The 15,445-nt window shown below is 40.2% G+C and overlaps 1 protein-coding gene across 2 annotated transcripts; it reads right to left on the bottom strand.

Moving 5' to 3' along the window:
* Window positions 1-491: 491 nt before the first annotated feature.
* Window positions 492-14,043, bottom strand: LOC116047224 (claspin). 2 transcript variants are annotated; one of them, XM_031295865.2, is made up of 24 exons: window positions 13,731-14,043; window positions 12,728-12,845; window positions 11,747-12,162; window positions 11,303-11,449; window positions 11,007-11,069; window positions 10,840-10,912; window positions 10,570-10,672; window positions 9,768-10,366; window positions 9,465-9,653; window positions 8,276-8,439; window positions 7,971-8,164; window positions 7,726-7,781; window positions 7,301-7,494; window positions 6,283-6,820; window positions 5,728-5,761; window positions 5,528-5,612; window positions 5,283-5,431; window positions 4,961-5,122; window positions 4,670-4,791; window positions 4,077-4,204; window positions 3,704-3,821; window positions 2,874-2,941; window positions 2,464-2,625; window positions 492-1,108 (listed from the first exon to the last, which is right to left on the bottom strand). In XM_031295865.2, exons 1-24 carry the CDS (start codon window positions 13,755-13,757, stop codon window positions 983-985), a joined length of 4,035 nt encoding a protein of 1,344 aa, XP_031151725.1. In that variant the 5' UTR covers window positions 13,758-14,043; the 3' UTR covers window positions 492-982. The 2 variants fall into 2 exon arrangements, with proteins under 2 accessions (XP_031151725.1, XP_031151724.1); XM_031295864.2 differs by having other exon boundaries at window positions 2,868-2,941; window positions 13,731-14,042.
* Window positions 14,044-15,445: the final 1,402 nt, after the last annotated feature.

Raw genomic sequence — 15,445 nt, 5'->3', positions numbered from 1 at the left:
CTACAACCATGCTAGTGGCTCTGTGAGGCTGAACTAGCATGTTATTATGCTAACATTAGCACTAAACACAAAGTACAGCTGAGGCGAATAGAAAAGTCATTCATTTTGCAGGTATTTAGCCATAAACCAAAGGGATGATAAATTACAATTTTGACCTGATGGTGGTGTTAGATGAAAATTTGAGATCGCCAAAGTTATTACAACTCATCCTGAGGAGAACATGAATGTTTGTACCAAATTTCATTGTAATCCACCCAAAAAGTTGCAGATATATTTCACTCAAAACCACAAATGTGATAAACCTCATGGTGGTGCTAGAGGGAAAGTCAAGAGGAGCACCAAAGTCTGTAGGATTCATGAAATGGAGACCATGGATATCTTTACCATATTTTCAAGGCAATCCACAGAGTATTGATACCGACAGCTGGGTCTGACAAGAGAAGACCTAAGCATTAACAGCAATGTCTTAAAATACACTTTTATTTACAACGTAAAACAAATACATTTAAATCATCATACAAAAGTTCCCTAACCATTAAAAAACAAATCCTATTTACATGATAAAACATTTTAAATGGACCTCCGTCAGAGAGGCTAAATTAAGTCAAGTAAGGTGTGACAGATGAATGCTTCTGATGGCGGAACGGATTTAAAATTTTGACAAAGAAGCCAAACGAATGAACAGCAAGTGTGAGTAAGAAAAAGTAATCAAAAGATGCCTCAGTGGTGTGCTTTAGTTTGCCACTTTAAGGCAATGTAAACATGCTTAACACATACAGTACAAGCATATGTATTTGTGTTTAATGAGTAATACAGAGGACATCCACCAGCCACTATGGCACATAACCATCACTTTACCACCTCATTCATTATTTAATTCTTATTGGTTGGTAAAATACTGGTTATGGATGGTAAATTCTGGCCTTCATCGGTTTGCTTCCCAGCCTGCTGATGATTATCATTCAGTAAGTGTATCACAACATCAGTGGTCCAGGAAGTTGAAGATGCTCCTCTGGGGGCCTTTAGTCTGTTCTGCAGGTCTGTTCTCCCGGCAGACCCTCTTTGCTGCTGGCTTCACCGTTCCCACCGGCCCCCTCTTCTTCATCACCTGAGGATCAAACACATCCGCAGATAAAGAACACATGAATACAATTATTTTGTAACTAATGTAAAAAATTAAAATAAAAAATTAAAATCACTAAATAAAATATTGTTAATGGTGAGTCTTGGGATAAAAGATGTTTGGAAAAAACTGCCAAACACAAAGATATTTGTGTTTGCACTTAATAGAATTTAATATGAGCAGTGGGCTTTGGCTCCACCTAGTGTTATAAATCGAATAGACATTAATACATTCACCCACCACACACATGAATATCACACTGAGCAATCTCCCTCCAAGCTCTTTGGAAAGTATTTTGTTTTTGTGCTTATTTTTAAAACTGAGATCTTGCTGAAGATACACAACCAGACAGGATTGGGCAACTCAAACTGGGTGAAGGCCAGTGCAGTGAATTATCCTTTTCATTCAAAACAGCTGGAAAATATGACAGACCATTTTTCTTGTCAAGATTTAGCAACCATAATAGCTACTCTATCAAAGATGTGGAATATGTTTAAAGAATGCAGAAGAAGCAGTACCATGAGCGTATTGTTTTCAAGATCAGTGATGAGGTTTCACTAGTGGTCATGTACTGGTGGGGCCCGTTTCACCAATATTGCAACACGAAAGCCACAATTTACAACATGAGCTTACTTCCCCTTTTATCTAATAAAAACAAACATTCATCAATCTAGGGATCCATGCATAGCTGCCCGTGTGAACTATGACTTAATGACACGGAGTTGAACAAGAGGGGATTTTGTAATGTGTTTTTCTAAAGCAAAATTGTCATGAAAACACGATGTTTGGGAAGGACTCTGCACATAAGCAGATCCCCGAGTTATTATATTGGTCACTGAAGTGAAGTTGCAGACTTTTGGACGGACAGTTCTCTGAAACATTCAAATCCCAACTTATTTGACTAACATTTGATGCAGAATATTGAGGATTTACATTCTTATATAGAAAGACGCATTTTTCTACCACTCATTTCAAGTTATATAAGACCAACTAGAATCTTGCCATCTGTTTTCTCTTATACTACCTTATTCATCTTTTGTACCAGTTTCTGTTTCTCTATTGTGTACACTGAAGGAACACAATCTGTGTACTGAGTACTGTATATGGAGAGAATATAAATACATTCTACCTTAATCTTTCTGTGATAAACTAATGCCAACATTATAGGGTGAAATATTACTTTGTCCTTGCCCTTAGTGTATCAAAGATATTTTGTATATTCAGCTCAATACCTCAGCATAGGTGTGACCGCAGGACTGAATAGTTTCGTAGAATCGTTGATTGCCATTTAGAGCAAATGGGGATTCAACACATTTGTTTAGCGGCATTTCTTCACTCACCTGTTCCTTGGGAGCGTTTGAGGTCGAGTTGTCCTTCTCAGGAGACAGAGTTTGAAACAGGAATCCTTTACTGTTTCTGGGAGCCAGAGGATTCCCCTCCGAGATCGAGGCCAGCTTCAGGAGGACGGACCGAGGCTGACTCAGTAGTGACCCTCTCCTCACCTGGAAGAGTCAATGAAACACGTCTTACAGTTTTACAGTCCTTGTACAGATCACAGGGAATATATAACAAACTTTATTGGTAAAATGTTTACAGTTAATCTCAATCGTAATGATGCTTACACCTACAAATCCCCAACAAGTAGTTAACCAGATATGATATAAAACAAGCTGAAGAATAAAGAGTCATTAAAGCAAATGAAACCCAGATTAACCATTTTAAACAGTTAGGGATGTTGACGTACCTGTACCTGCGAGGGTCTCTGGAAGGGATTGAGAGCTGATGTTGTCTTTTCTGGTTGTGGTGCCGCAGAGGACTCTGGTTTGAAAATTTTGAAAGTTTGATAGTGAAAGATTCTAAATATAACCTGCCAAATATACATACAAATTTAAATTACCAGGTCTTATTGGTGTCATTCTTACATTTGTAGTCCTGAAATGTTTGTCGGGATAAACTGATGTAAAGGTGCTATATAATTTCAAAGCAGAGCGTTTAAAAAAAAGCACATTTATTGTCTTCAGTTGACTGGTACAGCAGTACAAATAGTCAAAATGTCCTTTACATCTGACTAATGTCCTATTGTAGAGCCACAAATGTCTGGAAATGAACAACCTGACGCAACTTGCCATTTAGCAATGAGAGTATTGGCAGCAGTTTCTCCTAAGTCCAGTTTACTCAGAGTAAACAGGACTCAGAGGCATGTGTCTGGGACACATGCCAGTGTTTTGGTGCAATCAGAGAGCGTGTGTGTGTGTGTGTGTGGGCTCCGCTTTATCTTTAAAGCTCTGTCGCAACATCAGGTGACGTTATCGACAGTCTTTAACTGACAGCACTGAGTAGGTCAAAAAGCATATACTATGTTTGGAACTGAGACTAAGATTAGACTGTTTCTCTTCGGAAACTGTTAATCACCGTTTTCAACAGAAAGAAAAAGCTCCTAAACTTTGAAATGTTCTGTCTGGTGATTTTTCCATCTATTTGTTTGCTCAGACCATTACTGCAATTATTACTGGACAAAGGCATGTCAGAGTGTTTTTAAGCTCATGGGATACTTCTTGTAAGGCCTAGTATCAAACCAACCTTTTCTCTGCAAAGTCTTGGCAGTCAGTTTCTTGGCCAGCTTCATAAACTGACTGTCTTCCCCTCCAATCTTATCATCTGCATCCAAATCTTCCCCTTTCTTGGCTTTCTGTTCAGACTATGTGAAGAGACACAAAGAGAGAGGAATGGAGACAAAATAACACCCTGTTGCAGAGGAAGGGGATGACTCAACCAAATATGTCTTGAATGCACACATTTATCCTTTCTTTGCATGTTTTCAGGGTAAACTCTCTAAGACTGCATTGAATTTACAGCCATCAGTCAATACGACAAATGTATTTTAATTAATGGCTCCTCAATTATCTGTGCGTAGGACTCCAAATACTTGTAAACACAAATGTTCAAACTCTACCTGTTCTCTGAGCCACTGTTCTCTTTCTAGTCTCTCTTTCCGCCTTTGGACCTCAGATAGGTCCACCACCTCATCTTCCTCCTCTTCCTCGCCCTCAGCTCCCGTCCTGTCCATGTTGAAACTATCATCTGAAGGAAAAATTCAAAGAGAAACTCTAAATGGCTTGCTGGAGCAGTTTAGTTAAGTTTGTAGAATCTAAACAGAAGATTTAATGAACTCAAAGTTCAATAATGCGTTAATGTAATGTATGCATTTTTTTAACCAATTCCACATAATTGTAAGCTTATAACCTAATTGTTTTTATTTCTGATTAACTGTGTTTTCTCTATTCCCCTTTGTGTGTGTGTGTTTCTGTTGATCTGGGAGACAAGCTGATGAGTACAATTGTCCTTGCAGGAATGAGTAAAGTTGTACTGATTTGATATAAAATGTAGCAAAATATATGTAAACCTTTAAATAAATAGCTAGAAATCCAGACACATACTCCTTGGGTTGTCTTCTTTTAACAACTACGGTCTAAAATCCCATCAAATTCTTAATTAAACACCAGTTTATGGTATTAAGGGTGTTTATTCCCTCATCCGGTAACTCACCCATATTCCTCCAACGGAAGCGGCGCGCTCGTCCCGGTCCATCAGAATGCAGGTCGCCATCAGCGAGGTAACGCTCCTGGTAGAGCCTCAGACGACGCTTATCATCATCCATTATCTGCTTCCTGTAGGAACAATGACATTTTACATTTCCTTCTCTCAGTTTAAACCCCGACATTTCTGATAAAAAGATATGCACCTTGCATTATTACTACAAGATATTCCCATCATGATCGGAGCATCGGTGGAGGAAACTTGCTGTACTAGGCAGCTTAAACTTGGTACAATACTCACATGTGGATCTTGTTGACCTGGTCCTGCAGCTCTTCATCAGAGGGAAGCTCCTCAAGAAGCTCCTCTTCTTCGTATTCACTCCCTCTGTCGCCGTCCTCATCGTCGCTGTCCAAGTCACTGCCGGACAGCTCAGCCTCCGACTCCAGATAGTCGGCCAAACGCCTGTGAACAGGATGCAAGAAGCTATTAAAACATGCACTACAGCGTGGATTATCTGATGAAAATGGCTAGAATTAATCTTCCTATAAATGTCAAACTCAAAGAGAAGAGTATATAACATTAGTTAGGTATTCATATGTATTTTGTCTTATGTTAGACCTACATTTTCTTCTTCTTTTTCTTCACCCCGTGTGATGCAAAGACGCCCTGCATCTCCTCCTCTTCTACGTCATTGTCTTCATCAGCATCTGCCTCGTCTTCCTCTCTATCTGCATCCTCCTCCTCCTCTCCACCATCTTCATCATTGTCCTCCTATAAAGCCACAATTAATTTGCATGGTAAATACATACATCCAGTATGTTATCTAAGTGGAACTTCTGTAGCTAAAAAAGTAACAGACAATCTCACCTGTTCACTGTGACTTTCCACATCTGACATAAGTCGGAACTCGCAGTCCTCTTCCTCCTGCTCTTCCTCCTCTGGCTTCTTTTTACTTCATACAGACACAAGGAGAACACTTTTGTAAATAATTGTAAAAATTAACATCTTATCCTCAACAATAATCTTCTGACTAATGATTTGGATTATTTCAGGTCTTTGAACTGTACCTGTCTTGTGCTGGCGAAGCCGTGCGAGCAGAACCTAAAATTGGCAGCAAAGGAGACAAATATAAATATTGTGTAACTGGAGGGAAAACATTTCAAAACATTGTCAAACCTCAAAATCAAACTTTTTCGAGAGAGGGGAAACCAATCGAAGGACACACAGAAAACTGCCTCCACTTATCGTAATGTCTGATGTGATACATCTGTATCGCCTGTAGTATGGTTTTGTTGTTTGGTAAAGTTTTGCATTTTTGTGAAAATAATGTGAAATCAAAACGATAAAAACTCCAACTTAAGGAAGTAGGAATTTTCACAGTTCTCTCAACTACAGATCCTTGAGGTTATGTATAGTTTCAGGCTCTTATTGACAAGTTATCAGTTTTAATTTCCCTTCCCAATAAGATCTACTGTTTGGTTAAACCATTAAGAAATGAATAGCTTATAAGTGACAGACATGTCTCCAGTTTTTAACTGGTCTGCAAAACAGATTTTGTTCACAGTAGCGCATTTAAAATAAAATAAAACTGTGCAGAAGGGTGACAGCAAACACTCCTTTACCTGGACTAGGAAATTTCCCTGAACACAGCCCCAGCAGCTGATCCATGGTATTATCAGATTCTTCATCCTGTCCTCTCCCCTTACTCTTTTCTGTTTCCATGTGCTCCTCTCCGGCCTGTGTTGGTGGAAACGCTCCAGAGCACAACCCGAGCATCTCATCCTCCTGTGTTGCTCCGAGGTCTCCAGCCATGCTTGAGCCACCCTGCGCTGTCCCAAAACCACCTGAGCACAGGCCTAACAGTTCCCCCATGTTGGCATCCATCGCATTTTCATCCAGGCTGTCCAGGATCAACTGTCTCTTGTGGGAGCGAGGTGCACCGGGCCGTGGGCCCACGTTAAGGAAGCCGTCTGCATCTAGTAACTGGGAGTGGGTGTCGTCCTCCAGGGAGAAGCGACCCTGGGAGTCTCCTCCCAGACCAGGCCCAGAAGCTGCTTCGCCCAGGGGACCCGAATCTGCTCCTGGGGATGGAGGTGCATACAAGTCTTGGGAATCCTCAACAGGGAGGCAAAGAGAGCGCTCGGAGAGTTTGCCTGAACTCTGATAGAAGAAAAAAAAAAAAAAAAAAGATTAAAAAAAACCCATTTCATTTCGAAGGAAACAATATATAAATGCTGAAAAATATTTTTTGTCTCTTTTGAAGTTGCCTTTCCTCATTTTTATTTAATGTAATCAAGTTTCTTGCCTTGAGGTCTTGGGGGAGGGTTTTGTATAAACTTATAGTGTCCTATCATTTCAGCTCGTTTACTTTTAGTTCATGTAAATGTCAGTATATGCAGGTGTAAGTGAGTCTGTACATTTGTACACAAATATCTGAGTATATATTGTATTTTTACTGTGTTTTTTTAATGAGCAAAAGTAAAATCATGACACTAAAATTGTAGATTTTTCAATGTGCCTCATCACTTTGACTGAAATAAAAACATTTTTTTAACCCTGTGCAGGTATGGGACAATTCAAATCCCTGATGATATTTTGGTGCTCAAACTATTAAACACACTGAAAATCCTTTTCTCTTACCTTGGAGGCAGAGCCGAGGAAGCTGGGCCTGAAGTGGCAGGGAGAAGGGGAGCGGAAAATGGAATAGTTGGAGATACTTCTTCCGGCGGAGCGCTGATGATTCACAGGCTGGTAGGAGGTTATCATAGATCCTGCTAACTCAAAGCTGCTGTTGTGGCTGTTGTCCTTCATCAGGGACAGAGAGTCGTCCTCTTCTGGAGACGACAAGGATGAGAAAGAGCGAAAAAGATAAATGTACAAGTTTTGATAAAAAAAATAAAAAATAAGTGTCCTGCCAAACTTTCAAGGAGTGTAAAAAAAACAACATTTTTATCACTATATTTAAAGCATTTTATCTCAATAATAGCTAATGATAACTATACATCAGTTTGTTTCGGATATAAAAACTATGGACCAACTGAACACAGGCCTTTCACTCTACTCACCCATCTTATTGCTGCTGCTGTCCTGTCCAGAAGGACCAGACCTTCTTATACCATCACTAAAAATGAGAACAGTGCATGTATACGCAGAGTAAACATACAGTGCATACAAATATAAAAACTACAATAAATATAAATGATGAAAGGCAGTTTTATCATTACATTCATTTAAGAAGCATTCTCTAGTGTCACTTACAATGTTAAAAAGTTAACAACATAAAGAGACACACAACCAGAAACACACTTACCCGGTACGAGAGCAGGAGTTCCCAGGGAACAGCATGAGCGTGCCATCAGTGTTTATCAGGTCAGGAGTCGGTGAAGGACCGTTTAGTGCCACAGGAGAAGGACTCCTGATACTCTGGGCCACACTGCCTTCCTCATCTTCATGTTCCTTCTCTTCTTCCTCACCATCATCACCTCCCAGTAAGTCATCTACATTCTGGTAAAAGAGAAGATCAGGCTTGACATGAGTACAAAAGGGATAAATGCAAAAATGTGTATAAAGCAATTAGATTGTTCCAAAGCAGCAAGAAACAAAACATCCTCTTACCTCTTCTTCCTCAGACTCATCGGTCATATCTTCCTCCTCCTCTTCCTCCTCTCCACAGTCTTCATTGTCAAGGCGATTTAGCTCAGCTCTGCGTGCCCTCTCCTCCTGTCTCCTTTGGGCCATGGCGAGCTGCAGGCGCTGCTTAAGAGTCAGCAGCTTCTCTCCTATGAAAAGAGGGGACAGAAGAGGCTAAGCATGTCATGAAGCAAACCAAATCTCCAAGTCAATATATGTGTGCACCTTTGGACCACGGCTAATGTTGATTTCTCCTTTGTTTGTTGATGTTGCTAAATAAATCTGAAATACACATGTCAAAATTAACTAATTTTCCAGAAACCCTGGTCTCTATGTGCACATCATATGTACAGTATCTCACAAAAGTGAGTACACCCCTCACATTTTAGGAAATATTTCATTATATCTTTTAATGGGACAACACTGAAGAAATTACACTTTGCTACAATGTAAAGTATTAAGTGTACAGCTTGTATAACAGTGTAAATGTGCTTTCCCCTCAAAATAACTCAACACACAGCCATTAATGTCTAAACCGCTGGCAACAAAAGTGAGTACACCCCTATGTTAAATTCCCATAGAGGCAGGCATATTTTTATTTTTAAAGGCCAGTTATCTTATGGATCCAGGATACTATGCATCCTGATAAAGTTCCCTTGGTCTTTGGAAATAAAATAGCCCCACATCATCACATACCCTTCACCATACCTAGAGATTGGCATGGTTTTATGTCGGTTAGCCTAATAGCTGGTTTGATTTGCATTGAGAGATGATTTTATGGAAAGTACCCCATGCCAATCTCTAGGTATGGTGAAGGGGATGTGATGATGTGGGGCTATTTTATTTCCAAAGACCAAGGGAACTTTAACAGGATGCATAGTATCCTGGATCCATGAAATAACTGGCCTTTAAAAATAAGAATCTGCCTGCCTCTAAGGGAATTTAACATAGGGGTGTACTCACTGTTGTTGCCAACGGTTTAGACATTAATGGCTGCGTGTTGAGTTATTTTGAGGGGACAGCACATTTACACTGTTATACAAGCTGTACACTTAATACTTTACATTGTAGCAAAGTGTAATTTCTTCAGTGTTGTCCCATTAAAAGCTATAATGAAATATTTACTAAAATGTGAGGGGTGTACTCACTTTTGTGAGATACTGTATATCCATACCTGGTTTGGTTGCAGCAGGCTTCTCTGCTCCCTCTTTAACAGTGACAGTGACTGACTCTGTGTGCAACTCTTCCTGGCCGGACGGGGTGCTGTCTTTGCGGACGATGTCGAGCTGCATTGTTCGCTCTCCCTGAGGGCGTACAGGTGCCTTGACGTGACGAAGGTAACGTTCCTTCAGGGCCTCCACACCTAGTTGAAGATCAGAGGTGAATATAAGATCTAAATTTAATAGTAGAAATGTTTATTCTGATTTACGACACATTCTTCTAACTTGGCTGAAATCCTAAGAGGATCATCACTAACCAGGGTTGGGCTGTGGGAGCTCGAGCTGAACAAAAGCCCCGTCATCTGGACACAATTTAGCGACGGGTGGGGGGTCCAGTCCAAGCTTCTTCAGTCTGGCCAATCTGTCCTTCTTGGGTTTGGTGAGTTGCTGAGCTGAAGGCTCTGCTGCAACTGGATCAGTGCAGTCACACTGAGTGGCTAAAGGCTGCACTAAAGCCCCAGACACAGATTCTTTTTGCAGGGCATCAGAGTCAGACATTACTGCAGTGTGACTTTGTTCTAAATGTGCAGGAGACGTTTCTTCTCCAGAATCAGGTCTCACCGCTTCATCTGTTGTGACTGACTCCTGCAGACTCTCAGAGAGGTAAAGCATCGGTCCAGATTCCTGGTCGGGATCTAGGCTCGCAATTGCCTCTCTGGCCTGGTTGAGGCTCTCCTGCTGCGGGGACGAGGTGGCGGCAGGATGGCGTATGGGCTGGACCTGAGTGGATGACAGATCTTCAGAGGGAGAAGAGTCCGGCTCTGTGGACGGCTGCAGAGGCTCGTTGGGTGGGTTGGTGGGAGGTGGAGGAGGAGCTGACGGTGTCTCCAACATCATGGCTGAATACTTTGTGGATCTGAAGAGAACAAGATTATCATTAATTTGTAGGTTTATTACCGAGGGCTGGAAACTTTTGATTGAATGTTGATATTGGTGTTTGATTTGTATTTGTGTGTGTCACACAAAAATAAATGCAAAACTTAAAAATGAACTTGGTGTGTGAAATTAAACTTTTAGCTAGCTGTTGCCTGGATATATGCGTGTTATGTTTGTCTTTACTTCAACAAAGCCATGGCAGGCCCCTCTGGCCTGGCTCTCTTCCTAAAGAACTGGTCGATGGTCTTCGGCTCAGGGATGTGGTAGGGCAGGCCTAGTGTAGACTCTACAAAGACAGAAAAAAAGATGTCAAAGATGACGTCTCAGTAGCATGGAGGACACAAGACACCTATTCACAACCCACACATTTCAAATTATGATTAATTATCAGAAAACCGTTAACACATTGCCACAATGGATAAAAGACAATTAAAGTGTTTCTTGTAAACTGACCTCTGACCAGCCTCTGAGACTCGCTGTGGAGCTGCTTCATTGCTTCTTTGCTGGCGCGTGCGGCTTTCCTCTCCTGAAAACATCACACATGTTGAGAATGAAACTGCTTTTTGGTATAAAATGTTGTAGCATTTAGAATAAATTCCAAGCATTTTGGCACTGCATACCACACGCTGGGGTTTCCCTGCTGCATCTTCCTCTTCCTCCTCTTCCTCATCCAGGAGAGGATCCTGCAATAATATTTCACTAATTACACAAAGACCTGTGTAGACAAAATCTGCAAAATAGTGTTATGCCACTCTTTTCACCAAAATGTCATGAATTGTGTCATCAGTATTATGTGTACCAATCAGCTCAATAGTGATAACAACAAAAAGCAAGGGCTTAAATTCCTGATTACACCTTTTACATATAAACACTGTGTTATGAACAATTCCAATTGCAACAGTCATCTTTTTTGTACCTTCTGTTTTTTCATCTTTTGCTTGACAGCAGCTCGGATGGCATCAAGAGACTCCTCTTCCTCCTCATTGTCCAGACCAGTGTCAAACAGGTCTGTGTCACCCAGCAGGCATCCACTGTCATTCAGAGCCCGAGGGAGAGGTGTGTTCTGGGAACATGCGTGCAATATAATCCACATCAAGGATTCTTATTGTTTAACAATCACTTAATTCTGCTAAGCTTAACATTTTATTTTATTTCCAAAATGTGGTACTTTGTGTAGATGTTAATTATAATGTGAGTACACACACAGCAAAATGTTTTCATATACAACACAAGGTTTGTGTGCAGTTAACTTATCATGACATAAAAGAGTCCAAAAAAAAAAATCTCCATGCATTTCCAGACTAGAGTCTCAGCATAACAAGAAAAAAACACCACAGTGAAAAGGCCAAGCTTCACTAACCTCATTCATTTCAGAGAACCTCTCTTTCTTCTTCAGTTTTTCCACCACTTTGCTACGCTTCTCCTTTTTCTCCCGATGCCTCTGGCTCTTCTTCCTTTCTTTCATCGATTTTGCGTCCTTTCTCACCTCCTCCCGTTGCTCCTCCATTTCTCCACATCCCTGTTGCTCGGGCTCACTGTCTTCGCTGTCAATGGGAGCACGGCTTATTCTCTTGCTCTTCTTTGCCCCTCTTGCTTTCCTCTCATCCTTCTCCTCTGCCTCTCTAGTCTCCATCTCCTCTCCGCTGGAAGCAGATAAGACCAGTGCTTCGGCCATGTGTACACTGTTCTCCGCAGATGCCTCTTCTTCCTCACTGTCTCTAATGGCATTACGATGTGGCTTTCTGTGAACTGTGATGTCTTCATCGTCATCAGAATCTGAAAACAGATAACAATTTAGAGTCAAATATATATATGCACACATGCAATGATACTAAAACCAAAATAATTGTTTATCTTATCTAAAACGGGTTATGTTGTTGCCGTTGTTTGCCTGATGTACTGTGCTTTTATGTCATTTTATTTGTTCTAGTATTACTCAATAAATGATATAACCTCAGTCTTGTTTTTTGTTTTTTAAATGCATGCAAGGATTATTATCTTTAATCTGTAGGTGCGTCAAGTCCTTGAGGCACTTTGTTTTTTGACGTTGCATTAGTTTTTGTATTTTACACCTTTAGATAATTTGCACAGGCAGATTTGTCTTTGGGTTGTTATTGTGGATCATGGGATACTACTCAAAAAGATTTAACTGCTGCACTTACTGTAAACTGTGTGGTTAAGTATCCACTAAATACCTAAAATGTAAAATGTAAATATAACAAGTTTATGTAATTTTACAGATATTAACATAAACCTTTCCCTCATTTAAAAACAGCCAAAGTGGTTCCTGCTGCCCTGTCTCTCTCAGGCTGGATTATCATACATTGTTGTGTTACTTCACCTGGAAGCTCTTCTCTTTTGTTTGCTGTCTCTATGACCATCTCCTCTGCTGGGGAGCCCATCCCGCTGTCTGAATCACTCTCCGTTGCTGTTTGGGCCACAACCAGGAGCCCCTCTGCCTGGGTACAATAACACAAAACAGAATTTATCCATCATGAAGTGCATTTTCTATAGTATCGGGGAATCGTAGACTGTTTGAGCTGATGTCTGTTTACTGGAGAGAGAAAAAAGACGAGGCTCCAGATTCTATGCAACATAGCCTTAATCTAACATCGCTGCCAAATTTCAGTGTTCAGGGCTGATTCCTGTTCTGTGCACTGTTACCATACTTTAATACAATCCAAAAAAGGTACTAGGTATTAATTGCATGGTTAAAGTGTCAAGACTACAATCGTTGATAGCTGTCCAACTCCATGCATGACTTTTCTAGGATGCCAAAGTTAGAGCATGGGTCTGTATTTGTCAAAATACATCACTTAGGAAAGATAATTTCTTTACAACGTTACCAAAAACATGGAGGTCGTTGGTGTGACTTAAAGCAGCAAAACGTTAATTGTTAAATGTTAAAATACTTTAGTGGCGCCCTGCAATAAGCCAAACAATGAGCACGTAACGTTAGCTAGCTACAATGCTTCCCTTTAACGTTTATTAGTTAACTTAGCTAGTGACTGATTTCCGTGAGTAATCACCTAGACCACAAGCTGCTAAGATAACGTTATACGATTTTAACAGTGGTCAGCAAAGTAAAATGCCTAACTAACGTGCATTTAATCGATGCGACCAGGCCAAGACGACAGCCACCATCCCAGCTGGCTAAACCTAACCTAGCGAGCCAGCTAACTGGCTAACGCTAACTATAGTTGCAATTAACACATTTCTTTTTCGATCTTGCCAGTCTTTTAACTCATAACTAATGGGGACAAACATGTCAGGCTCATACGTTCACGTTACATAGCTAGCTAGACGTCCAAAATAAGGACTGATATCGGAAATAATTTCCTCACCTGTTGTTGAGAGACGACCAGGCTCATCTTTGTCCGCTCTTTTGTAAAATAAACCAGCGGAGACAACGCTTTGTCGAATCTCAGCAGCAGCAACAACAGACGTAGAAAAGCAAATGTCTGCGCGGCAAAGTCTATTTTAGGATTTTAAAGCACATTTAGAAAGCGTTTAGCCGGGCTGTTTCTCTTCCTCCCGCCTGTTCCCTAACCTTACACACTGAATATCAATTTTGATCTTTCGCGCGCTGTGACAGCTGGCCCGCAGTTTTTCGTCACTGAGGTGTCAATCGCCTCGTTCTCGCAATCCTATTGGTCTATTGGGGACGTTTGTATCCGCCCCATTTGACGACATGCCTTGGTGGGAGCTGATTTTAAATACCGGAAATGCTCGGACGGGCGGGGCTTCTCTTAATACATCCATGGGCTGAGAGGGGTTTTGCAAAAGTGAGGGTGAGGATAAAACTTTACCCCGAGGGAAATTGTGCAGCAGTTGCCCCATTAATGAACTTACTTATTGGTGAGGACAGTTATGAATTTTTAATGTTCAGTGTGTAGAGGATGAAAAGTAGGCCTACATCTGCACAGGGCCACTAGAGATTTACTATGTGGTTAAAGATTTTACATACAGACCATTTAATGCATTTAATACATGTATTTGTTATAGATTAATCTACCCAGGAATATAGTTAAATAAATAGCTTAATCTCGACCAACTATATAATAAAACAATAATACAACACACACAGGGGTAATTTTCCTCATGAGTACTTTTATTTTATTTTTATACTTTGAGCACATTTTGCTTAGAATTCTTACAGTATGTACTTTAACAAATATTTTAAATGGACTTTTACTTGTAATGGAGTATTTTACACTGTTGTGTTGCCACTAAAGTAAAGCACTTGATTCAATGGTAAAAACAAATACTCTGATCTTTTACTTGAGTAAGAGCAGCAATGTCAATGCATAAAAATATTAGTTTATAATAATATAGTTTTTTCCAAGTAAAAGTCCTGGTTTCAAAAATTTTAGTATTAGCGTCAAAATATACTGAAGATACCAAAAGTAAAAGGAATCGTTATGGTCCAATTTAGAATAGTGTATTACTGGATTATATAAACGGACTGGATCCATAAATGTATAAGCATCACTTTAACGCTGGTTAAGGTAGGGTAGCTGTACTGCTAGGTAACCAAATCTATAATATTGCATCATAATTCATTTGTAAGTAGCATAAAATGGAATTACTGCTTAATAAAGCAATTACTAAATTAAATTAGTAGCCTAATTCAGTAATTAATCAATTCATTGAATACTTTTCCAACAATGAATTGTAATCAACTACCAACTCTACTTGAGTGCAGTACAGTTAGGAGATACTGTCTTCAAGTTCAAGTACCTGTGTGCAGGGCCAAAGTACAGTATTTGAGTGTTTTTTGAGTGAATGTACTTTACAACCCTAATTTGAATACTTTTACTTTTTACTCTACTTCAGCTCTGCTGGTTTACATCCCACCATTTTATATTTTATTGTTATATTATTATTGAGATTAGTTTTACTGTATTATGTTACCATTATACTATATAATGCAACGGCTTAGTTCCCAACACCCTCCCCACCTTTGACTGGGATCATTAAAGTTTGATCGGTTTGATCTACCAGTGCGATGCAGCAAGTTACGCATGCGTACAGCGGGGTCCAAGGCTTCTAACTGGCG

The sequence above is a fragment of the Sander lucioperca genome, chromosome 14 (assembly GCF_008315115.2).
Source record: "Sander lucioperca isolate FBNREF2018 chromosome 14, SLUC_FBN_1.2, whole genome shotgun sequence".
Classification (NCBI taxonomy): Eukaryota; Metazoa; Chordata; class Actinopteri; order Perciformes; family Percidae; genus Sander; species Sander lucioperca.
Note: the sequence above shows the minus strand (reverse complement) of the source record. Positions and strands in the feature narration are given on the sequence as shown.